The sequence below is a fragment of the Dermacentor variabilis genome, chromosome 2 (genome assembly GCF_050947875.1).
Source record: "Dermacentor variabilis isolate Ectoservices chromosome 2, ASM5094787v1, whole genome shotgun sequence".
NCBI lineage: Eukaryota > Metazoa > Arthropoda > Arachnida > Ixodida > Ixodidae > Dermacentor > Dermacentor variabilis.
In genome coordinates, this window is record NC_134569.1 from 99476135 (window position 1) to 99502509 (window position 26375).

At 43.3% G+C, this 26375-nt stretch overlaps 2 protein-coding genes across 2 annotated transcripts; one reads left to right on the top strand and one right to left on the bottom strand.

Annotated features, from left to right (window-relative positions):
• Positions 1–1567: 1567 nt before the first annotated feature.
• Positions 1568–5120, bottom strand: LOC142572380 (stress-associated endoplasmic reticulum protein 2). Its single transcript, XM_075681459.1, has 3 exons — positions 4791–5120; positions 3808–3880; positions 1568–1870 (listed from the first exon to the last, which is right to left on the bottom strand). The coding sequence occupies exons 1-3, from the start codon at positions 4872–4874 to the stop codon at positions 1833–1835; spliced, it is 195 nt and encodes a 64-aa protein (XP_075537574.1). The 5' UTR covers positions 4875–5120; the 3' UTR covers positions 1568–1832.
• Positions 5121–5348: 228 nt separating this feature from the next.
• LOC142572378 (sister chromatid cohesion protein DCC1) lies at positions 5349–26313 on the top strand. The gene is made up of 12 exons (XM_075681456.1): positions 5349–5542; positions 5763–5924; positions 6054–6225; positions 7714–7854; positions 8561–8651; positions 10261–10399; positions 11223–11269; positions 12657–12733; positions 13391–13468; positions 14422–14507; positions 24264–24326; positions 25292–26313. Exons 1-12 carry the CDS (start codon positions 5535–5537, stop codon positions 25401–25403), a joined length of 1176 nt encoding a protein of 391 aa, XP_075537571.1. The 5' UTR covers positions 5349–5534; the 3' UTR covers positions 25404–26313.
• Positions 26314–26375: the final 62 nt, after the last annotated feature.

Sequence of the window (26375 nt, forward strand, 5' to 3'; positions counted from 1 at the left end):
CAAAGGCAACGCGCACGGCACGACGACAGCGCGTGGAAAGGGCGAAAAGCCAACGCACACTTCTTCGGTTTCATCGATACTCTCTTTCTTGCGTAGGACAAACATACGCACCCGTGCTAAATCTGCGAGAGAAGCCCTGGCCCGGGCTTGCAGCCCACACCAGTGGGCCCCCCGTTAAAGTTTCGTCTCTCTCTCCTAGATCGTAGGGAACACACACGCTTACGAACAATGCGGCTGCGAATACAGACGGAGCTAAACAGGCGCTGTTGGCGAGGAACAGTATATCTTAGAGCACGTTCTGAACTTAGCTATAACAGCCCCTTCCTTCCTTCTTTCTTTTATTTTCTTTACTCGTGGTTTCGGTTTTACAAAAGGAAACTGAAACCAGCTTGTGATGTCACACCGTCGCATCCACTGACCTCTATTATAGGGAGCAAAATATAGTAGAGATTGGTGGTACCACGCCATACTACGCACTTCCCACTTCTCTCACAAGCTGCAACATACACCCTTTCGTACCCCTGTGCGCGCATAATTGTTTCTAACTTCCAGTTTGACTCGTCACACACTGCACCAGGTTTGACACTTTTACTTTGAAGTGTTTTTCTTCCAAGATTGGTGCAGGTGCTTGCCAATTTGATGGTGTATTCGAGCTTAAATTATTCTTCAATTGAAGAATGGCCTTCAATAACTATCTGCATGGAGGCAGCGCCCTTTTAATTCAACTTTTTTATCTTGCATTATTCCACAACTCCGAAGGCTGACTGATCACTTGTCTTTTAATTAGACATGATAATTTTATGTGCATTCTTGTCTGTAATGGTCTTTGTCAGAAACCTACTGCTCTACCTGCTGAAAGACAGACCTAGATTTATGTATAAAATGACTATAACCCAAGGACCAACTTTCTTTGTGGATTTGACATGCATAACACAAATATGACATACTGCACTATACAGATGTCACATTTTTAAAGAAATATCAAGTGGAAGAAAATATGTCAAACAATGTCACATGTGGCAACAAGCTCTGCATGAAAGAGTAAAGGGTGAAAAATAAGGAGAGGAGGCAGCACACACAAGTGCTACCCTTTTGTCACGTAGTACAAACATGCCTAAACTGATCTTGTCAAGCTTTGTCCATTCAAGAGCAATATGAACTCACAATCATAGGTGCACACTAATGGACCATTCAAGTGGAGAACAGTCACATTTGCAAGCCACATCCACACTACAACCGGATCTGACAGCCTTTAGACAGCTGCATTCATTAGCAGCTGCGTACACACCAGGACAGGTTTTGAGCATACTGTGAACGATCAGATCCTGCCAGATCATGTGTGCTACAATGTTCCACAGAGCTTCATGAAAATGTTGTAACGAAGTACTCCAAGACTAGATTTAAGTGCCCAGATCTTCAGTATATCTAGAAATGTCTAGCAGAAATGAATGAAACTTATGTACAAAACTGAACAAAAGTTGTGATGTGCAAAAGCTTTTTGCAACACTTACCTCGCTTCAAATATGAATGTTTGAAGATCAAATTTACTCAAGCACAGTTCTTTGTATACAGTTAAAAAAAAGGAAAGCTTTATTTCTGAAAATATCTCTTAAAAAGCATCACCAGAAGCACAGAGCATCTTTGTACAGCACACTTTGTAACAATGTATTAAACAAAGGTAGACTTGGTTGAGTGTTAAATGTATACAATTTTCAGTTTGTCTTTCCATAATCCAGCATTAATGTGTGACAATGTTTTTTCCACATTCACTGCCACTGCCCCGGACGGGAAGCGGATTCGTCATGGTCCACAGTCTTTGGAATGGAGGCCACTCAGCCGAACCTGATGCTCTGAATTATCTGGAAAATCGCTGGAAAAAAGAAAAAAAAAAAACAGAAAAACAATCAGGAGCTAAGTACAGAAATGGCCAGCTTGTAAGAAAAAATTACAACTATGTTAGGAATACTCAACAATTTGATTAAGCATTGTATGCCATTAATAATAACAAGGCAACACTAAAGAAACTGGCACATTCTATAACGTAGAAATGATGAGACAAATACTATCTTGAGGCAGTGTCACATTATACATCTTACTTATGCATCTTCACATAACACTGATATACAGCGAGAATGCTGACTTTAGAAAGCACGGCCATGATGCAACACATATTCGACCATTAACACATGCGCAATTCTCAATGCATTCCTTGATATGAAGTGAACCGAGTTAGACTAGTTAGGCATACACTGCCTACGCACAAATGGCTTGTATTTAAATCTCACGTTGGCTAGCTACCTAGCATACAATTGTAATCGTGTTGCGTCTGTGCTGCATGATGCATTTTTTCTTTTGCAGTGAGGTTGGGATCAACTTTTTGGGAGATTTATGCATGTGCCCATACAATCGGGAGGATTGGTCGAAATTCGGGAGTCTCCCAGGGAAATAGGGTTAGTTGGCAGGTATGCAACATTGTTCTCTGGGCAAAAGGCAAATATGGTTCACTCCCTATTTTTCAGAGGCAATGCCCCCTCCCCCATGCCTTCAACCACACAATGCACATTCTGTCCTGCATCAATACAGCACGCATGTTACTTTGGTGTTCACAAACACACCTACAACTCTGCAAATCAGAAGGCAATGCTGTCACTTGAGTTAAACACTCCTCAGTGATTCTTCAGCTGTAACATTATAGTCATGCACTATCTGCATATACAGTGGAACATCGATTAACAAAAATTGCTTAACTGGAACTACTTCTGAAACGGAACACCATCCTCGTGGTTGGTTGGTTTAATATTCATGCAATTGTATGCAGCTTTCTCTCTCGGTAAATAGAACTTCTTATAAACGGAACCAATTTCCCTGGTCCCTTCAGGTTCCATTTAAAGAGAGTCTACTGTATACTCAAAGATAACTGCGTAGGCAAGTGTTTCTTTGGCAACTATTGATTGCAGCAATTGCCAGAAAAGTTCAGGGAGAAATTGTAGCCAGGGCACATTTGTGAGTATTCAGGGCTTTGTAATGAAGGCCACATATTGCAATTCCCACATTTCTGTGTAGTTGCACAAAAAGCTACACAGTTGCTAGATTGCTTACCACAATCTGCTGAACAGTTCTTGACTCAAAATTGGATAGAATTTGCAAGCTGATCACCAAACACCACAAACCATACAGTAAAACTGTCATTTGTACATATTCATACATAGGAGGTTTACCTACCCATTAATTAAACAAACTTTCAGTAGGCACTGCCAGGGCACGCATACTAAGGATTTTGAGAACTAAGTACCCTTTAGTGAACAAGCAATGTATATATAGAGCATGAAGCACCGAATAATCTTCCAAAATACCCTGCCTTAGGCATGCATAAGTCAGCGGAGTCGTATGAAGATACCCTGCATGCTCCATGTGCTCAACTGCAAATGGTTTGCAAAACGTCGCTGCAGAATACTACATATAGAAGCAAAATAACAAAATAACAGCCCATGGCAGAATATGCAAATGATTTTAAGATGTTAAGCTTCCGCTTCCTCTGAAATGATACCACTATACAGAGCACATTATATATATATATATATATATATGGTCTTGCAGCAAGCATTTTTTCGTGCCTACATAGCGAATCAAGCGCTCGTTGGTAGCGGTGATTTTCCGTTTGCGTACGCGCGTGGTTAGAACAGATACGAGTGCGTCGCGTATGTCAAATGCACTTTGCCCTTTCTGAATTCGCTGACTGGAGGGAAATACGTCGCAGTTCTGAGGCCAAGCGTGCAACGGACCAACCATATGGGCCCGGTCACTCACCGGAGCCGCAGACTACGAAGATGAAGAATGCGAGGAGCCATGGGCCAACCGGGTACTTTTCGTCCTGGGGTTTCTGTTACGGAAACGTAAATGGCAAAGAGAAAAAGAATGGTAAACGACAGTACAAAGGCTTTGTGACAGCTGCGCGAAACAAGGCCAGCACTGAATAGCTACCGATATGTGCGTCAGCACGACATAAAAGCGATCACAGATGCGCGGCTTCGAAACAGGTGTTCGCATTTCGAACAGTACCGGAAACATGAAAAAACGCGCACTCCTCTGCCGCAAACGGTTGCGAATTTAGCAAGAAAAAAAAAAGGGGGGGGGGGACGACAGCAAGGATAACACAAGCCGGGGAACGAGCAGTGCACAAGCGGTATAGTAGTCGACAGGAGCACGTTGGTGCGCAGCGCTGAAGGACCGGAGTTCGCTGTTGTAGCAGACGTGCGGTATATAACTAAACGGTTCGCTCTCGAGACGAAAGGGAGGCGACGGTGAAAGTGAACCCCGTAGACACTTTTATCGCGCTCGCTATCTTTTCGGGCAAAGATGCCGAGCTTCGCAGACCATATTTCACTGGCACAGCAGCACACTCCCGGTAAATGATGAAATCGGATCGCCGAGATATTGAATATTGACTCCCACGCATCCGACAGACAGGATTTTTCTTACGACATGTTAAAACGACAGAATTAAAACAACGCGTTACAAGAACGGCGTGCAACGTCAGCGACAGATGACGCGTCGCCGAGCCGCAAGTTCATCTTTTTTTCCACGGTCAACGCACACAAATACGGTTGCGCACGACTGACGTGAAGTGCCAGAGCTGATGCACAAATGCGTTAAAGCAATTAAAACGACATACGCATTTCACGTACGCGAACAGTTTGATTATCGCTTGAGGGCAATCTCCCCCTCTGTCTCTCTTTTTCTTTTTGGTTTCGGTAAATGTGAGAATCGCAACACCGGCGTGCGCTACTTACCGTGGACTTGGGAACGTTGCCCCGTAGTACGACGTTTTTACTGGCCTTCTCATTGGCCATGCGCATCCTCTGGCTGTTGACCATGGTGAAAGGTTGTGGTTTTGGGATGCGGGGCGAGTCGCAGAATCACAAACTCTCACCTAAGTACAACGCGGAGGAAAGCCTCATGCCTCCGAACTTGGTTTTATACGAGCCTTGCGCTGCTGCCTTGTATTCATACGCATCAATAAAGAAAGAGTCCCTACGGCCTACGCAAATTTTAACATGGGAATCCTTACACATTCATTTTGTGAGGTTTTAGTTGAAATAAAACGTAACAAGAAAGTTAAATCTTGCTTCGAGGTTCCACTAATTTTGCGCGTTAGAATAAAACGGCACTGACAGATCGGACAACGTGGCACGCATGCCGGCCAGCGGGGCTATCTGAATAGCGCACTAAAAAACACACAACAAAAATGGCAAACAATAGTTTCGCTTCTGTTCTGTTTCTTTATGGACACGAACGTTTAAAATGACATCTTACACACATTATTAATCACAGTTTTAATTTTTATACTATTTGTGCGATAAAGACAAGGTGTCAAAAATTAATTTTGTGTATTAAGTTGTGCGTCTTGGCAGGGCTTGTCAACCGTCTAGCAGCAATGACAACTCATTCTCGCGCGCTTTTTATTTGCGCTTAGCGGCGTACGTCTCGCGGGAAGATTTCGCTGTTACATTGCTTCTTGCGTACAACATACGGCCATGATCAGGTGAGTTTATGAATTGTATGTTGAGGCGTAAAATTCAAGTAACGGTCGTATCTTCTTATCCTACCCTGTGCTAACGCTGACACGCCTTATCGCAGATATTAAAGCGCTGTCGTCTGCTAGAATACGCCGGCGCACTGTTGAAAGTTGGCCGTCTTTGGCGTTTTGTTTCCGCAGAAATGTGTGTTTCTCTTGCTTCATCATGCGTTCATCTTGTTTCAAGGACTGACGAAGAAGTGCAAGCGTTTCTGGAGCGCGCCAAGTTGGATCGGAGCGACCTGCAGCCCGTCGCTCAATCTATTTGGTTTGCGCAAGAAAATCGGAGCACACTCCGGCTGTTGGAGGTCGACAAGGAACTGCTCAAGACAATACGGGAAGGCGAGAGGTTGGTATGTCTTGCAGTTTCCCTAAAAGGCGTTCATACGTTTAACGTTTTATGCATTACGTCTAAGACTGTGTCGATCGTCACGATGTTTAGACAAGTTAAATACTGAACTTACTTTGAACTCCTCAGGCTAGTTTTTCGTGGTGAAGAGGACTCTCCTGCAGTCGTGTGCACCGGTGATCGCACCTTCGAAGTCCGCGAGGCGGACATATCCAACTCACTCCTGCTGGTACCAACGCTTCGGCTCTCATCTGAGGCGGTCGGAAACGCCGACTCAACTTCTGAAGCATGCACGTGCCAGGTACATGATAAAACTGCATGGTATCTAATGTGCCATGACAAGAATGGAAGGCAGAGTGAGGTTGTACGAAAAATTGTAAAGAAACACGCCATGATAGTCATCAGGGTGGAATCTTAGTATGACGTTTTCTGGGGGCCAGAATTATAAGTTCACAGTCGACAGCAGATGGGGCATTCTGCTTTAACTTATCACACAGTTCATATTGCCAGGGAAGATGACAGATCATCACAACAGGCGCAAATAAAGAACAATTATAAAAGAAAGCTTGAACTGAGAGGCCGCGAAACTTTTGTTGTTGATTGCTAGGCAAGTAATGCTTGCCATATCTGTTGTATAACTTGTTCAGTTTCGTTCACTATATGTTCATTTTATCGCCCCTCCTGCTTGGTTTTCGGACAACCAGTATGTACTAAATAAAAAATAAAATAAATAATACAAAAATGTTTAATCCATAATATTTCTTTGCTTACAATGTAAAGAATAAGAACACTAAAATACACTACCTAAATGACACAGAATAAATCTAGTTATTTTCATGAGCAAATACTGTGAATGAAGGCATTCTTTTAGTACTTATACTGTTGTGTAACACACACCCAGTGTATGTGACATGGCAGTGTGCGATGGCTTATCTATTCAGGTGTGCTAAAGCTGTGCATCCCCATGTGTGTTGACTGCTTGGTGGTTGTTTCAAAAGAGGCTTGCAGCTTTGCTTTGATGTTCCTGTAGTTCTGTGCGCACACTTTCCTCGTGCTCTGTGCCCTGTAAATGTCTACTACGCTCTGGGAGATGCTAGAGGTTGCCATTTTGCCTCACCTGTGATGTGCTTTGGAGTTTGGCCAAGTCTGATCTGCATTCATGTTGTGCAGCTGCATTCTGGGAGTGTCAAGCTGTGTTTCTCCTCCATCACCTTGACACAATGTTCGCTCCAAGATTCAGTACCTCAGCGTTTCCTTATCACTTTCTTGTCCAGGGATAGCAACATTGCAATTAAAAGCCCTCTGGGAATACTTGCTAAGCTGCTGCAGAAAGTTGTTGCTGAAAATGTTTTATTTATAATAAACAGGTACAACCTTCCCCCTTGGCGGTGACCATCTGGGGAGGAAGGGCATCTTAGATAGGGCAAGTTAGAGTGAGAGTGCACAGCCTTCACCCAGGACCGACACAATGTCTAAGCAGGGTGCCCGTAACACTCTGTCTTGCAAGTTTGCAGCAATGGACAAGGCCAAGAGGGGATCAACAGCACAGAGAGAGAATCCTGGACTCTATCATGGGGCTTCTGTGGGAGACATCTTTGCCTGCTGAATTTAAACTCCAGGAGGCCGTGCACTCGAAAGCTTAGTTGATTCCGAAATGAATGTACTGATTTGTGCCACAGGGGTAAACATACTTGTATTTTCCACTCCCACTGATGTCCTTGAAATACCTGTCACGAGTAAAAGGAGGTGTGGTTCATATGAATTGCTACAAACGGATTGTGTCATGCAGGTCCTCCAGACGTTCCACAGCTACCTGGAGCTCCGCCAGTGCTTCCCTCGACTAAAAAAGCTGCTGGAACTACTTCGCCAGAGCCCGTACAAAGGCGCAGAACTTGAGTCCGTTATCGATGACAATGAAGCCACGCCTAAGGTGCGCTATTCTGCCTTTGCCACTTCTGTTTACTTTCTGTCAGCCAGTTTCTCTGACAAATGTGTCACACACATTTGAGCTGTGTGCTTCTACAATACCAAGAAAGACACTGTTACCGTGATAAGAGGCCTCATAAACCAGAAAATACCTAAAATCGAAAGGTGAATGGGGACGCTGCCTCGAAGTTCCCAAGCCAGCCAGCTGTGACATCGTGGATTTTTACGGTCTTCTTGTGCCTGGTTATTGTTTTATTGGCAATGAGGAACTACATTGTACTCTAAAATGCCCAAACACTGAACTTAGCAAGTTTCAAGACCATTTACTTAGCCACATTATTCTAATTATGAAAATATACCTTGAAATTCATGATGTCACACTGATATACTACCACTGGATTTCAGCATGAACAAAAAAAAAAGTTTGACATTCATTTTCTCTTTAATATCCAACCTATCATCATGAAATGAAAGAATGTAGAGTCGTGAAAGAGTATGTTATCAGTCTGAACTGGCTTAGTGTTTCCTCTGTAGTGTTTCATTAAAACAGCTAGAACAGCCAAAAATTGCAGGGCTAGTGTTGTTGCATCAGTTTGTATAATATTCTTCAAATGATGAGTGTAATTAAGATAACTAACTGGAATGACAATATACAGTAAACCACAGTTGCTACAAAGTATGATATACCCTTTATCTGCATTATTTTCCAGTATACACTTGGGAACATACTGGAAAGAGTGCAGGCAAGCGAAGTTGAAATCAGGCAGGCCATTGAGGAGCTGCCAGTGGTCGAAATCGATGGTGAGACCTTTTCTGCATACGCACATTCAGAAACTGAATATGTAGTCGAAAATACTTTTTGTGGGATTTCTTCCCTGTTTCCTTTCTAATCTTGCATAAAGACACCTTGTCTGTGGAATTATGAGATAAAATGTATAACAAGGATGACCACACTGCGGGTTGATAGTAATCTAGGGTGTAGATTTGACAAGAGCTGAATGTTGTGTTTAGAAGCCGCCATTAACCCCTAATGAGTCTCTGAAGTGCCGGAGGTTGTATGGTGCGTGGTAGCCATGTTGGAGCAAGTAAACTGGCTTGGAATAACTTGTTTTTGGGCTGGTCAATTCACACCTTTTAAAGAACTGCTAAACCACCTCAAATAAATAAATAAATAAATAAAAAAAGCAATCATGAGCTTTTCTCTTGCCTTTTCTGGCCTTTTCTTCAAACATTGTGATGCCAACAGGGTCATGCATGTAATGTCACTGGAGTAAACTTGTTCGTTGGTTTGTACGTGAGGGTCCGATTTTCTTCTGGCGTGCCTTTGCCATGGTAGTCGCCCGCCTGCTCTTTCTCATTGTCTCGCTTGCCTGTTGCGCACAATCAGCTGTAGCATGTTTTGCACTGCGCGTGCGATGGCAACGGCATTTAGATGAAATGCACACAGTCCTGATAAGTGGAAGTTTATGCTTTCAAACAAGAAGGAGTGTTAACGTGATGTTCGGTATTGATGTAGTGTGCATGTGTCTCCTATAGAAGTACATAGTTAGGAGGAGAGAGCACCTTTGGGGAGGGTAGCGAAGGCGAGAGAAAATCCGCTCGCTTGCCTTCGAGCTCAGAGTGGCCTAAGGGCGCTTTAAAGCAATAACAGTAGTGTTAACACGAGAGACACAAGAAAGATGACTGGATGTATGCTGACATAGTGTTCACCTTGTCCCCTTTCTCATGTCTGTCATGCTAATACTAGACTTGTTATTTTAAGCAAGTAAACCTGCAGTCTCAGTACACCAGGTGCATAGCTTGTACTTCAAGTGAGAGAATGCTGCACTGAAGTACCAGGGCAGAACATTCTGAAAAAAAAAAAGAAGATAGAACTTGTAGTTCTCACATACACACACAAAGCAGTGGCTTGTGCTCGCTGAAGTAGGTCTTGAAGTTGGCACATTCTTGTGTTGATTTTTTTAAACATTCTTGGCAGGTGTGGTCACTGTAGGGCGATATCATATAGAATTAGACGTGCACGCAAAAGCTCTCTGCTTAGAATATACATCATAGCACATTATGAAGTTTAATGTGTTGCATTGTATGTTCCTGTTAATATACCGTTCAGCTGTGTACTTCCAGACATACACTTAGACAGCTAGTGCTGGATCGCTTGATGACCTCATCACTGCACTGTTTCTATTTTCAGTTCCTTTTGTTTCATTGCTGCAGCTACTGCTATTATCCTTGCTTTCTTCTACGCATTCACTTGATCTCTTAACCACCCTGTGTCTTTTTACCTTCTGCCACCCTTTCCCCATTTGCCCATTCTACAACATCGCTGACTCTCGACAGTTTGAGAGAGGTTGCCACATACATGCTGCTAGTAAAAGGTAATATCTGCTCAATGTTTATTCTGCACACACAGGCTTCTACAGGCTTCTCGATGGCGAGTATTACTACCGAGTGCAGAATTTCATCATCAACTACATCGAGTCAGAGTCCATACAACTGGACAAGATACCTGCTGGTGATGTTGTCGACAAGATCTCAGAGTTGGAACCACGGTAGCTGAACATTGCTTGATCGTAGTCTTGCTGCGGTGATTTTGCTGTATTACTCTAAAATATGCAAGTTGCACAAACTCAAATTTAATACCAAAGATAATCTCGTAATAGTAGAGAAAAAAAAAAGAGCTTCTTCGTATCTGGATTTTTTTTGTTCCATGAAATTGCAAGGTCATTGTGTCACTATCAGTAGCAGTGTGTACTTACAATGGCAAATTGTCTCATTGTAGTGATCGTGAAGAACTGGACAGCCAGAACTTTTAGTAGTCATGAATCTAACTCATTATTGGGTGAACTCTTTAACTCCTTACTGTGTCGGGTCTTCATACATTTCAGATAATCGCTGGTGCTCACATATGTTTGAGAATATGTTCTACTATTCGTGTTGCACATGCAATCTGATTAGATAAGACTCTTTTGGTATAGAATCGCTGACAATATCCGGAAAATTTGAGATGCATTTATGCACACCTTGCACCAAGCAATAACTTAGTAACAGTGGTTAAATGGTGAAAAGGGTCACCGGTAAAATATAAACAGTGTACGGATTCCAATATGTACTGTATTTCATTTTGCGGACAAGCGATTTCATAGTGCCTTAGAGTAAACCCTATTTTCTGGTAAACTTTTCTCTTCCTGAGGCTGAACTTCACTGCCTGTTTTTCTGTGAACCAAGGATATCATGCACATGAGATGCCACATCATGATGCAGACAGTGCTTTCAGTCTATATATTGTTAATAAAAAAAATGCAGCTTCACTGATAAAGGTTGAAAAACAGAAATCTTCACAAAGTACATGCATTTTTACTTTTTTTCTTACAGGGAGATTGTTGCAGAAGTGTTTCGGAGATGCACCACTCCGAACAGTGGTAAACAAGCAATTATCTCGACTTCTGTATATTTTATGTATTATTTGACATCAAAATTGGAAGCGGTTGGCTATGGCAGAAACATCGATACCTTCTCCACCAATCTTTTTAAGTGATTTGTGAAAGGGACACTAAGTAGATAAATAATTTGAGCTCTATTGGTAAAGTACCTTTCTACGATGCCACAACAAGACACTCTTGCCACGTGGAGAGGCTTGGCAAGCCAGAAAAGACGCAGAAATGAAAGACAGGAGGCTATGCCGCACTGAAGTTGCCCCACAAGCTTGCCATGACGTCGTGGGCTTTGATGTCTGCCCAGGCCTAGTTAGTGTGTTGGCCTGCATTATGGACCACATGGTGTTCTGAAGAGGCAATGAATGAACTTACTGACTTTCAAAAACTTACTAATCCGCAATGCCTCAAGTAAGAAAAATATATCTTATAATTTGTGACGTCACAGTGATATACCGGTGCTGAAGTGTCAGCACAGATTTAAAAAAAACACATTGAACTGTGACCTTGGTCTTCTCTTATAGTAATCACCTCATTGCCATAAATACAATGAAAATATAGTTTCGAAAGAGTTGAAAGCTATTTAGTGTTTCCCTTTAGTGTCCCTTTAAAGTTGAGGGGACACAAAACAGAACCATTAAGTCAAGCTAGAGTGATAGATTATGGTCATCAGAATTGTTGAGCATTTTTTCTGTGCCAAGAGAAGATTTAGCCACAGGCAAAACTATGCTTGAAGACAGCATGTCCTTTCCTCAATTTTATTCAATCATGAATGAAAATGAGCATTCATGACCATTCATAACCTTAAATGTTATTACAACACAATGCAGGAACTGCCCTCTGCTTCTAGAGTCTTGTACATAATTTACTGTTGCTCTGAGTCAGATAGTGATGCATAGGGGGCACCATGGAATGACAAATGGTGCTTGCAGGGCAGTGTGAATAAAAAGTGTCGGCGAGCTTTCCTGTAGTAATGTCTGATAAAAGTGGCCAAGCTGCATTTTCTTCACTACTCAACTGCAATGTAAATTGCTGCCTATTATCAATTGTTTATTACTTTCGACAAAGTGTTTCCAAAATGATGCATGCTAATAATGAAAGCTAGTTCTGAATTTCCAAAGTAGTCGTGTCGCTCCTCCCTCATGCTTATGTCATTGTGTTGTTTACTGAGGCACTGCTGTAAACAAAAATAGCATATTTGTTATTTTTGAGCACTAATTTATTACACTAGCTTCATTTAGCTTGTACCTTAAGTGTCTCTTCAACAGCACATCTGAAAGTCCTTGCGCTAACTTTGAGGAAGGATGCCATTTTCTTCATCTTTTGCTCTATTTAATTGTTAACAGCACTCATAACTGCTGTTCTCTGCATGCAGGAGATGAGTTCTACACCCTAAATGGTGACGTTGTCTGCAAAGCAACAGCTGATGTGCTCCTTCGAAGTGTGGAAAAGGTTTGTTCATTTGTGTCACTGTTAAGTACTAAACCCACAGAGGCCTGTTAAATACATGTCTGGTTCATCGCACCTTCTGCACTAGTTAAGAGCATGCTGCACCATACTCCTCGATTCTCTGGTGCAAAATCATACCCCAGCATCACTGTCGTTGATTGTGGTGTTGTGTAAGTGATGTCATTGTGGTGGAGGGAACCTCTGTGTCTGCTGATGAGACAGCGGAACTATAATATCTCGCGTATGATTCACAGTTCACGCTGTAGTCATTGTGTGCGCCAACAAAGCGGGTGTTGGCAATCTTTTCAGCAATGTTTCAACTTAGCTAGAATGGTTCTTGGCACTTAACAATTTGTTGCGGCCACTATTTAGTGAAGCATCTTCTAGCTCACATTGACTTCATTTGGTTATCCAAGCTGTCTTACCAAACAAGTGTTGTTCATGACACAGCGCTATCGAAACTACTTTAAAAATGCACTGAAAACGCAGAATACAAAGGTCATTTCAGTTCAGAAGTGCAGGGCAACAGTCACTGCTTCGAAAACAAGTCCTCGTTGAGCTTTTTGCTCCAAGCTAAAGCATTTCATGCTTATGCACTGTTAATAAATTAAAGCATCCATTATTCTGTGACCCTTTTCTCTTGTTTATGTTTCTGTGCAGTTCAACCTCAGTGAATTCCTTGAGGTGTGGCAGAACAGTGTTCCAGAAGGCGTGCAGACGGATATCAAGCAGTTAGAGGTAAAATTCACATTATTTATTCAGCACTACATTCCACAGGTAACACAGCTATTACAGTGCCTGATAATGTTCCAGGTAAAGCCCAAACCCCATGAGAACGATATTATATGCAACGGCAACAAGCAACGAAACAGGCTGTCAGGCGAACGCATTGCTCGTTCTTGTCACTCGATCACTCGATTTTGGAAATCTAGAAATCGGCACACGTCGCCTGGAAGTGCTATGAGCAACTAGTTAATAGTGCGAAAGCGGAACTGGATGTACACCAGTCAAGTACTCCCGATCATCACACGGAATGAGCATATGACCAAATTTTAATATGTGCAAAGATAAAATATACTGCAAGACCTTAAGAAATATTTTATGCTGCTCTTTACAGCAAAACACATCAACTTAAATTAGTAAAACACGCGTCACGTCAGTATTGGCATTTATTTTCTTTCCTCGTACCAGAAACGCCAGGGAGGCGTCGCTCAAAGTCGTCGCTTGCATGGGGTTTGACTTGTAGGTGATAAGCGAATGCAAACAGCCATCTCCATCGCGCCACTTGTTGTTGTCCTGTTCTAGATCGCTTGCATGGGGTTTATACTTGATATCAAACGTTGATGACCAAAACTTTTACCTTTACTTTTGAAACCATAAAGCGTGATGAAAAAAAAAAGATCACATAAAAGATATTTTAAAAGCAGTTAGCATATTCAAAAAGCAACATTTTATGCTATAATTAAAGAGCCTGTCCAATTTACTTTTTGTCTTTTGTTTACTGGTACCAGCTTCTGCACAGGCATTCTAAGTGTTGTAATGTAATGTTGATGTTCTCACAATAGCACTGTCAGAATTGCACATGAGCTATACGGAGGGAGTAATATTATACTAAAGCAATACGTACATGACTATGAAAGCAAGGCAAATGGTGTGTTCTAGTTGTGTTGATCTCGCTTTATTAATTGCAGGGGCTAGCCCTAACAGACCGGACATCCACGCCTGAGTGCATCTACCTCTTTGACAAGTGGGATCTGCCAGATGATGCAAATGAAAGGTACATGATTCATTGCATCTTTAAAGATTACTCACATATGACACTTTTTACAGGACATTGCGACATTTTGACATTTGCTCCGGCTTGCTCAGTGGTATGCTAAGCTCTTACATTGGGCTGCATAATGACTAGCAGCATAGCAGGCGATCGAGCAAGCCACAGCAAGTGCCAAAACGTTACGATGTCCTGCTCTCCCGCATGACTACCTTCCATATCGTGATGTCACGGCTCACACACCACCTGGGAAACGAAATTGTTTTGTAGAAAAACTATTAGAATAAATTATTTAGGGCACTCCGACGCTTGCCGATATTTTACTGGGATTTCGAGGTTCAGGACTTTCGTGTAATGCAAGAAATGAATAGTCGAAAATGTCATGTCAATATACTTTTTGAAGTTCTTGTGTACTACACAAGAGTTCTAGTTTTCATGCTGAGTTGGACTAGGACAACGAATCTAAGCTTTCCATGCAATAAAGTTCATTGTGCAGAGAACTGCTGACCTGGCGGACTCATGTTGAGAGAAAAAATGCACGAAGAACTGTCGTGAAAACTCTAAAGATTTGCTCAGTACCCGCATCATTTGGTAACCCAGGTAAATTTGGGTTTTCTACATATTATACATTTCAATTTGGTTGAATTTTTGGAGCAGAATGGCCGGTGCATTGTTTTTGGATTATGCAACAGCAAGTTTATATGGAAGGTTGCAGCCGGAATTTTTCACTTCTCTTCGCAGTTTCCACAATGCTATTGCAGATAAACAAACTGAATCAGTGCAAAATCTTTTTCCTGAAATAATCGTACTTTAAAATAGTGATTGCAAAATATTTGTCCAAGCTACACATATACTCGTACATATATCTATGTGCTGCTGAGAGCCAGGTTTGGCAACAATCTACACTATAATGCATGCCTGCTACAATTAAGGTACACAGAAGTGATATGACTACATGCCATGCAGTTAAACTCTTTTGGCATTACTACATTTACACGCCTCCAAGACCCCTAGTCATGCAGAGGATGCTGGCTGAGGGACATAACATACCTAGCCTGCTGCAATGCAAAATCTTGTCTTGATAGGGATGTTCAGATCCCAGACGCAGATATCAAAGAAACCAAGGGGTGCATTATTTTTTGTCACTGAGAGTAAATTGCTTGCTTCTGTGCAGCTACGTTTTTTCAAACGTACATGCCAGCCCTCCAGAATTTCCCGTAGTGTTTACGAATTTGGGCTCGTTCCGCAGTTTTACAAATGTTGGGTCAAGTTTTGTGAAATGTTCTGTTCGCGAAAGAGTTTCGCTCATCGGTCTCCGATGATATTTCTGGAAAGTCTTCTGATGGTGAAGGGACGCACATTTGTGGCAAGCGAGTTTATTTAGACAAGGGCCTTAGCAGGCAATATCGGCAGCGGCATAATCACAGAAAACGTCATGGTGATCTCAAGACTGCAATTAGTCACTTGTGAGTCTCTGCTGTTCCGAATTTGCTGCTGCGTGTGTGCTGTGCCTAAATGTAAATCATCGTCATACAGCGCGTATGTACACTGCAGAATGTGTGTGCTCGGGACAATCATTAGTTCTTGGCGATGATTGACCACCGACACCGGTTAGACACTAGCACAAACGCATGCACAGACGCCTACGCGCGCGGGCATTCTCATTCATATTTGCCGCCACAGTGGTGGCGTTTCGAAGCATCCGAAACTAGGGTGCCCCATCCTAAAGCCCCACCTTATGCGACCCTTCTGCTTCACTGCAGCCGTCAGCGGGACAATCCGCGAGTGGTGCTTAATTTGCGGAGTAATGTAAGGACACTTCTCATTTAAATCGCAAGAAAGAAATGTCGAGTGCGCCGTGCAACAGTCGGAGCGCGCCCGGCGCGCCTGCGACTGCAGCGCCCTCGCCGCCGCGTCCGCATTTTTATGCGTCACGAGCTTCGCGCGCGCGTCGTTGCGCGCGTCAGCACAGCCTGCGTAACCATAGCGTGTGACTACCGCTTGTGTTTGTTCGGTGACTAAACCGGAAGCGCCGGAAGCATATCAGGCACATGCAGTAAAGAAAGGGGAAGATGGCGCCTCCGCGTATCATGCGAACGCCATCCGAGGAGCAGGAGCGGAGGTTTCGTTGTGCCGAAGCGAGGCGCGCCCGCATACGTGCCCTAACAGAGGAACAACGTGCCATTGTGCGCGCGATGAACGCTGCAGCTCAACGACGGAGGCGCCAAAGACCCGAAGTGCGAGCGCAAGAGGCCGCAGAACGCGTACGACGTAGGGAAGAGCTTAAACGGGAGGCGGAGGGAAAACGACAACGCCAACTAGACGCGACAGTGTTGGAGCAGGAGGTACAGGAGAAGCTACGACGTGGACAGTGCACTGCAGTTCGTGTGAAGGCCGAAACACGTAACGAATGGCGTCAAGACGCACTGCAGGGCGCTGATGCAGATCACGAACGTCGCCAAGGCGCGGCAGTGCGGGTAGAAGACTCCGAGGCAAGGCAACGTGAACGAGACCTCGCAGTATGCGCGCAAGACGCTGGAGCGCATCGCAAACGGCGTCAATGCTCAGCTCTGCTGGAACAGAAGTTAGAAGCTAGGCTACAACATCGGCAGTTCAGCACGGTACGTGTGAATATTAAAGCGCATCACGAACGGCGTCAAGACGCGGCAGTGTGGGAACAGCAGGCAGAGGAGAGCCAGCGTCAGCAAGACCAAGCAGTACGTGCACAAGAGGCACATCGCGAATGGTGCAAAGACGCGGCAGTGCGGCAACAGAAGGCCGAAGAAACCCACAAATGGTGTAAAGAGGTTGCAGTGTGGTGGGGACAGGAGGCCCAAGCACATCGCGCGTGGCGCCATGACATGGCATCATGGGAACCGGCGGCCAAAGAACGTCATGAATGGCACCAAGACTCGGCCGTGCTGGAACAAGAGGCAAAGCGACAGTGCAGCGCAGTGCGTGTACAGCAGACTGAGCCACATTGTGAGCGGCGGCTAGAGGCGGCAGGGCGGGAGCAACAGGCAGAGGAAAGGCGACAGCGCCGACAAGACCGTGCGATACGTGCGCAAGAGGCCGAAGCACATTGCAAACGGCGTCAATGCCCTTCAGTGCGTGAACGTGACATGCACTCGAAACAACGACGGCGCATGGTGGAGAGCCTGCAGCGGCTATACGCTGTTATATGTGCTACCAGCAGTCGTGGCACAACACACCTACAGGGCGTTACACAGTGTACCCGCACTGGAAGTTGATATACAGACTTGGCATTCATTTTAGAAATAAGGCCACATAGCACGTTCTTCCATGCCACATAGTTACCGAAAGTTTATTTTGTTCTTGCATCCTGGCTTTCGCCAACTGAAGAAAAAATGGAACCAGATATATGTGCACGCCTGTTTTAATGTAAACTTGGGAAAGTTGGTTTTGCATCTTCAAATTTGAGGCACAAAGGGCTGAGGAAACAGCATTTCGCGTGTTTTATTCTGCCTCTACTTCACTGTCTCCTTTCACATCTTACGCCTGAAGCTTAATGCATACTTGCAACAGTGTTGCGCATATTATGAGCAATCTTTGCAATGAAGGTTATGGTGACACCATCTATTGTAGGTAGGCAGAGCAACCACCACAAATAAGATATGCACAGAGCAGCTCTGCCCTTCTGGTGACACAGATGGTGCTTGCTGTTCCTTCTGCAAGTGGACCACATTATTCTATCTGGTATTGTTGCAGATGATAATAAGCAAATACTGTAACCAGACATGATATTAAACAAAATAAACCACTTAGTGGTTTAAAATGAAATATCATTTTCTACCAGACTTCCTTACCAACGTCACATTCAGTACATATATTGCAAAATGTTAACTATATTGACTGGAATGGGTGCTTGGGTCGGTCGATGTGACATCAATACCAGTGAAGCAGTACATAATATGTGGACAGAGAGGAAGTACCATGCATCAGTGCATGTGAGCAGCGAGTTTCATTTGTTTCCAAAGGTGGCATCAGTGCTTCTTGTTACTTTGTTTAAATGGTGCTAGAATAAAAATAGACACCGCATCAAGGTGCTAATTCAACTTTAGTATTAATGTTTACTCTGATTTTAGTTCTTGTTCCAAGGACTTGTAGCTTTCACAAAGTAAATCAGTAGCTGAAGAGGATTGAAAGAAAGAGTCGATTCTTGTTACTGAGAAGTGGTACGAAACATGAACCTGTCAGCCACACTTGTTCTGGAATGGTGCTTGGCATTCCTGTGGCCTCGGCCATCCAGTTGTAAACAGCCTTGTTTTGAGGCATAGATGGATTTTAACCAATCTTGCATCCCCTTTTTTACCTCTGCATCTGTAATTTCGCAAATATGTGGTGGCGATCCAAGATAGGCGCCATGTGAACTTGCTGATTGGCTGAAGGAATGTCGTGGGGAGCGTCAGTGGAAGGACTGTTTCGTAAATGTCAATTTGCCGTTGAGTGACGTTCATTCTAAAAAAAAGTTTACAGTGTTCTGGGTGGGTGTTCCAGCACAAGGATGGCAGCCACTTGGTTGTGGTACAGCTTGCAGCTACCCTTTACTCAAGTAACATGTGTAAAACTAGAAGCATGCACATTCAGAGCCTAAAGAAGAAACACAGGTGCTTGAATTTCGAACAAAAATACATAGATTGCTGTTTAGTCCTCTCTATCCATATGGGTGTCACTATCCGAAAATTAGTACAGAGTGTGCACAATTTGAAACTATGCGAATGGAAGCTTCCCCGTCAATGTCTGTCATTTGGTTCTGCTAGAAAAGTCAGTTCAAGCGTGCAAACTTCTCAATGGTGCCCCTGTCATGTGCTCCTCCTGTCGCTGCTTGCTGTTGCTCCATTGCTCAGATGCTGTCACAATTCAAAAAAGGTTTTGGGGCTTCTGCAATAGCTGTCATGCCGCTTTTGCATAAAAATTGCTGTCATGTAAAATGGCCTTCAGTTAGTGCTTTTGTATCTGTCCTTACACTTTCTTTTCTGTACGTATGTTTCATTGTTTCGTTGGTTCTAATTGTGACAGTAGGTGCCAAACTAAGAATACAGTGGCAAATGCACTCTTGACCAGCTTCAAAGTTTGTATAGGTGTGCTGGTCAATTACATTCACTTATTTTTTCGACGTCGCAGCGGAGGCAAACTTTTAGTATTGCAAAAGGACTACCACTTGGTATTGCTGTCTCTCGGTTTCTATGTTTTGGAGTGTGGAACCACATATGGTAGGCACAGTTGTTTGTGGGCTGAGCTTGTGCTGAATACTTAGGTTGTCACCAAGTGTCACCTAGTGAAGTATTCAATTACCATCATGGCAGAGCCAGCCATAGACTGCTGGGGTGAAATGTTTCTGGCAAGATTACAGTGTTCTAGTGCCACAGGGAAGCAGACGTGTTGGCTACTGAGCCGTCGCCTGAGATTCTATTGTAATAATTTGTCTGGAGATTGCAAGGTGTACAATGCAACTTCAGCAATGTCTCTTGTGTACATGTATGTTTCAGAGGCAAGAATAGTAAGCACTTGACTGGCACCATCTAAAACTTGTGAAATTGGAGTGGTCAGTGACAAAAAGGATGAAATACTGAGCTAGCAAAAAACAGTTGCGCAATTCACGACGCAGTGAATTTGGACTCCGAGACTGGTGAAGTGCAGCTCAGGTGACGAGAACATGAATGCGGCTGTGTGCACACATTTCATGCTCTCACCTTGTTTTGTACGTAGGGCAGCTAAAAGTTTTCTTTATTTATATGCATTTATCCCCATGTGATTACTGCAACCTAATATTTTTTGTAAACGCTGTGTTGTCTCTGATGTTCACAATTGATGCTGCTGCGTTATTTGATGATATGGAGGATGTAAGTACAGCATAGCAAAGCCACCATTAATGTGACTTCACCTTTGGTACGGGAAGATTAACCCAGATCATGCCTTGTCTGCCAAGTTTTGCTGTTTCAAAGCCACTGCATCAACACACTCGGCCTGCAGCATTTTACGTTGCTCAACCAACCGCAAACCAGCTTTATGCTCTCTGAACATGATTCATCAGGTAGTTTGTTCGTGCCTTGAACATTTGCACGTCCCATTCCTGTGCCCCTCTGAAACCTGGACAGAGATTCGAGATGCATAGCTGCAGAAATGTTGCAAAGTGAGCTAGTTGTAGGTCTGTGGTATTGTTGATGAGCCCTTAAAGGAAACCAAAATTGAACTGTGAGGAGTTTCCTAGCAACTTCTTCCCTCAAATGGGCTGTGGCAACACATGTGCTACGAGGACCTTTGAAAGGGTAACTGTGATGGCACTCTGCCTCTCGCTTGGAATATTCAGGCATGACATCACCATGTTCATGCTTCAAAACATCCCTGCAGCATGATTTCAGAATGCACTGGGACTCATTACCCGAAACTTCAGCATTGATGTCATGTATCACAAGAATGTTTGTTGCATTTCTTTCCATTGAAGTTTGTTTGTACATGCTTTTTGGGCATCCCTCTTCACCAACTACCTGCAACAGCAGTGGTCCAGATCTCATCTTAGGGGGAAATGGGACCTTGCAACTGCACTGCGTGCCATTACCAAACTACTTTAGCTTTCACAATGTGGTACTCGCAGTGTTTGAGTGAATAAACATCTCTGCTAGGCTTAAACATGTTGGTGTCCTACTCCACACAGCAGTGTGCATGTTGCCTGGCACTCTTTGGCCATACTTGGTCCTTACTCTACAAAATGTCAAACTCATCAGTGAGCATGTTCCTGCTTATTCCTTTCATGCAACAGTGGGTGTGTCTCTGAATATCACGCTGAGAGTAACTCTGTGCACAAGCAGTCTGAACTGTGGTGTGTGTAATGTTATGCTAGCAAGAGCTTCCTGCTCTGCATGATGGGTGAAACTGAATGTTCCTCTTTTCAGTGAGTGGTAAAAAAAAAAAAACTTTGAATGAATGGTGCAATGATGAAAATGAAGTTTCTAGATTGCTTTGAATAAATGGACTGGCTCACAAGAACAGCTATGTACTGCTTATTTATTACTTGGGGATATTGCTGCCAATCTTGAGGAGCTTTCTATTCATTGCAGAGAAGCTGAGTAACAAGTACACTGAAACCACTCCAGTATATTTCTCATGGGACCACAGGAAAAGAAGCCAGGAAACATGCTAATAGCACACTGTGGACCAGGGGAAGTATTCTGTAAGAGTCCACCTAATGGACTGTCCATTTCGGCCGCTGCCGATTGGCTAGGGCCACTCGTTTCCGCCTTGCTCTTACAGCTGCATCCAATCAGCAGCGACCAAAATGGGCAGTCCACTAGATGGACTCTTACAGAATACACCCCCCCAGGTTTCAGCGATATAAACAGGACACTTTGACAAACAGCGCTTTAGTTAGGCTGTTTGTGTCCTGGTTTTCGCACTTGTTCTCAAGTAAAGTTGGATAACTTTACATTTATGGGAACCCTAGAGTGCCTTGTGCTGGCCATTTCTAACTGTGCTTCCCAATGCATGGTGTTTCACTCAATCTGCCAACAGCAGATACTGGTATACAATTGCATTTGGTCCTCTGAAAGTGCATTGGCCAGTTGCCACAACGTGTAATTATCGGTGCAGGGTTTCTACGGCCTAGTGTCAGTATGTCGTCACCAGAATGCCAGCGCTAAAGTGTTTAATAGGTTACATTCCGAGAGTAGGTGGCGTGTCAAAAGCCAACCGAATAGTCCTAATTGTTCCTCTGTCTAGGCTGCAGCTGCACCCAATTGCCCCCTAACCACATTGCTGTCCAGACTGCAGCTCGTGCTCAAAAAAGACCCAGAGCACCAGTGTTGTGTAATATAAAATAAACAATGGGAACACTGTTTTCTGTCAATACTGCAGAGTAAACAACAAAGTGTGACAGGCCAAGTGACAGGTCATATGCTTGGAGCACAGTGTGAAAATATGTAGAAGCCTTATGGTATGGAGATTTAAGCTTTCTACTAAATTTCTGTTATCTCAACAGGGTTCTTGAATGTGCAGATAAGCCTGTAGATTTGACAAAACTGCATTACATTAGGTCCAGTTCCACACTTTGGCTTTATATTGTCTTACAGATGGCCACGATTACAGCATTGTGCAAAAGGCATAGCTGATACTAATATTGGTGCAATATTAGCTGTTGCTGTCACTGTAAAGGGCTAAGTTGCTCTGGTGGTTGCAAATCAACTTTAAAAGAGATGGTCAGGATGACATTTCGAGAATTCTTAGTGCATTAGATGTGGTACACTGCTGCTGATCAAACACGAGGTCATGAAATCGATCTCTCACTATAGTGGCCACATTCTTTTGGGGAAATGCAAGTAGGTTCATGGGAACCACATTTGTCTACAGTGGTAGAGTAGCTGGCTATGGTTTGCACCAGCGTCTGCAGCTGATACCTTGCGGTATATGTTTGTCCTATGGTGCATGGACTTAGCATACAGCATGACCAAGCATGGTGTCATAGTGGTGTCGACATGTTCTTTTTTTTTTTTTTGCTGTATATAGTGGCTAACTTGGCTGATTGACCACTCTAAACAAAAGTGGAATACAGACTGTACATAGCTTCATGTATTCAAGTACTGCAACAACAAGCAAGCACAAGCACATCGATCTGCTGATAAATACCCACAGTCAAGTTGATGGCAATACATAGCAATACAAGCATACCGGCCTTAGGTTCAAGAACGAGGGTGACAAAGTGGAATGGCAAAGTTGTATCCTTGTGTGAGCTTGGCCACTTTGTGGTGAAAATTCAACAATGATTGCAGGACATGAGTGGTTTTGGCTTGATGCAACATATTTGAATGAATGCATCAAAGGCTAGCACTAACTTCTATGTCACCTTGTGTTAAGTTCAGAACCATGTCCGTTTTATTTGCTTTTCTTTATGCACTTGCAAAATGCAAAGCTCAACCTCCATGCAACTACGCTGTGTAGAAATGCCAGCCTTTTGGTGCTCATAGGGGATGCGTGAATGTGTGCGCGAGTCTGAGTGAGCTTAGTGCAATTAAGGGAAATGGAAGACTTAAAGGAGGAAGGGAAACCTTTCTCCACAAGGAAAAAGAAAACAAACTTAGACACAGAGGTGTAGGTATGGCAAGGAAAGTGGAGCTGCCCGGGCATGCACACATCTAGTGCACTGTGATTTTCAGCATATGCACTCGGCTACCATGATATGCGTCAGGGTGGGGCCTGGCACATGTGCGAGAGGACACAGTTGCCATTACCGTATCTGTAGTTTGTATACTTCTATTTCTTCACCTTCTAAGTTAGACATTGCATTATGTGCATGTGAACACAAGCACAATGTTTGAATGCAGGAGCATTAGGCAAAGTACTTGAATTAGACTCGGGTATTCCCATACCGGATGCTTGATCCCACAAGGTAGGTGGTGGTGCTCGACATCTGGCAGGATGTAGCGATAATTATGGCACCTTGCAAATATAGAAAACACTGCATGCAGTTTCCTTTGGAAAGAGGAGGGGGCTCAACTCGAATTGAAATGGATAGGACTGTGTCACCTTATTGTTTGCTGAGTGAAGAGTGCTTTTCCTCCATTTAATTTAAAGGCAGCTTGGTTACGACTCCCATGCCAGCCTGCTCCTTACATAAAATGTTATTTTCAGTAGAGTGGGTTATATGTGTTTTATTTCACATAGTTAAAGTTGAACGGTAAGTTCTGCTGGCTACTTTTGCTTCTATATTGTCAGTTATTCTCACTGTTTCTTTTCCTTCACCCGGTACAGGTTTGACACCCTTTTTAGGACAAAAGAACGATGGACACTTGATGAGATAAAGCCATACATAGAGTAAGTTGCTCTCAATTTCATTTCAGTGTGAACTATTTAGTTTAAGTATGCCACATTAACACCTCTGGTAACATAGTGGAGTAATGCTTCTGCGTACAATTCCTTAGAAAACAGAAACCAGTGCCCACACAAAAAGGGTGTGTAAGCACTTTTTGAATGGTCCATAAACAGAATGACATGCTACATTTGGAGAGGCTATGCAGCACTCTTTAGTGGATTTGCAAAGCTTCTTGGTTAAAAAAGGTCACTGCTCCACAAATGCCCTTATGCAAGAATTCTTTTGGTGTGTTTTGCAACAACATATTTAGAGAGAGCAACAGCGTACTATTCACCTCCTTATAGGCATTCCCTCTAATTTTTTTATTCTGCCACACTGGACTGCAACTATCAGCTAGCGAGATCAAGTTCTCTTCTTATAGATACGTTGTCATACTTCAACTCGTAATTTTTTTCGTCTCAGATATGTAAGCCACCTGACATGCCACCTGAAAGATAGCATGCCTTTCAAACAACTTCAGGAGAAGATTATTATCCTCCGAGTAGACTTCTAACGTTTTCTGCTGTGTGTTGAGAAGAGCAATTTCTGTTCTAGACCTTCATTAGTACATGGTCTAAGTAGGCCAGTATGCCTGCAGAATTCAAGAAATGTTGAACGCCCTTTTAAAGGGATGTTAAAGGTGAACGAGGTCAAAAGTTTTACTTTTACTTAGAGTAGAGCTTTCTTTCTCTTTTCTTTTATCAAGAAAGCTACGCAAATATTTTGAAAATATTATTGCGTTTTCTTGCTGAGCCAGTCAGGGAAGCTGTCTTATTACAGTATGGGCTATGTTAAGCAGCAGCACTCAAGTAAAACAAGTGACTTAATTAAGCGCATACCATGTTTTAAGCAACTTCCTATGTTGTTGAGCTTGTGGAGTCATGAAATCTGAATGTTCACAGTTTTGTTTGTTTGTTTTTTTCTCTAGAGATCTCTGTGTTGGCCAGAAGGGGGATGCAAATTCACTTCTCATGAAGCATGCACGAGCAGCGATGAGAAATGGTGTGCGGACCTACACTTCAAAGCGCCCCATTAGATAACATGCTGCGCCTTATTGCTCAACAACTTGGCATGTGGGTTTTGGAAAGAAGAGAAAGCCTCCACATTTCAGTGTTTGAGATTCAAAAGCCTGGAGCTATGGCTCTCGACCCTATAGCTGCCAAGTATTTTCAGCAATGTAAATATATTTACCATGGTCCAAAGTGTACTTGATATGTGTGCATTGTTATTTCTTTCACCTGCTTCTTATACGGCTGATGTCAGCATCTGCATCGACCATTCCTTACTCCTGTTGTGCTGCAATAACCTACTGTTTTACACACTAAGTGGAATGTGTGTGTACAAAAGCGGACGCGTGCCAGTGCACATCTGACAAGAGAAGTTCATAAATTGAATTAGTTTGAATAACTGCAACGCAAGTTTTTCGAAGTAAGCCATCATGTGCCTAGACAATAAAAAAAAATGCATGTGCAGCGAAACGAAGCCTGTTTTACTGTACCAGCTGTTATATCGGCTCCCTGCTGCTTTCACAGAAACACTAGGTTCTCACTGTAAAGAATGGTTTTGATATTTTACTGATAATAGTTGCCACTATGCATAGGACCAATGGCAAACTGTTTACAAAAGACTACAGAAAAGAAGCCGCTACCAAACCAGGGACTTTCGCCTCAAAAAGTGGATGCTTCAAGCAACTGTACTTGAAGGACACGTCCATGCTAGCACTAAGGCTGGTGTTGCTTCATGAGCGAGCCAGTGGTCTTAATATATTCCATGCTGCACAAGAAGTGAAGCCAGTGGTACAAAGTAAAAGATGAGATGAGAAGGGGAGGAAGCAAAAACTAAGTTTCTAAAACATTGCGTGATGCTGCGAATGATTCCTGCAACTTGTACTGCCCAAAATGGTAAGCATTGCTGCATGCAACAATTTTGCCGTAAGCTACTGCTGTTAAGTGTTTCACACAATGTACCGTAGACGGAGAGTTCTCATTTGGAGGATGCTGGGGCCCGACCAG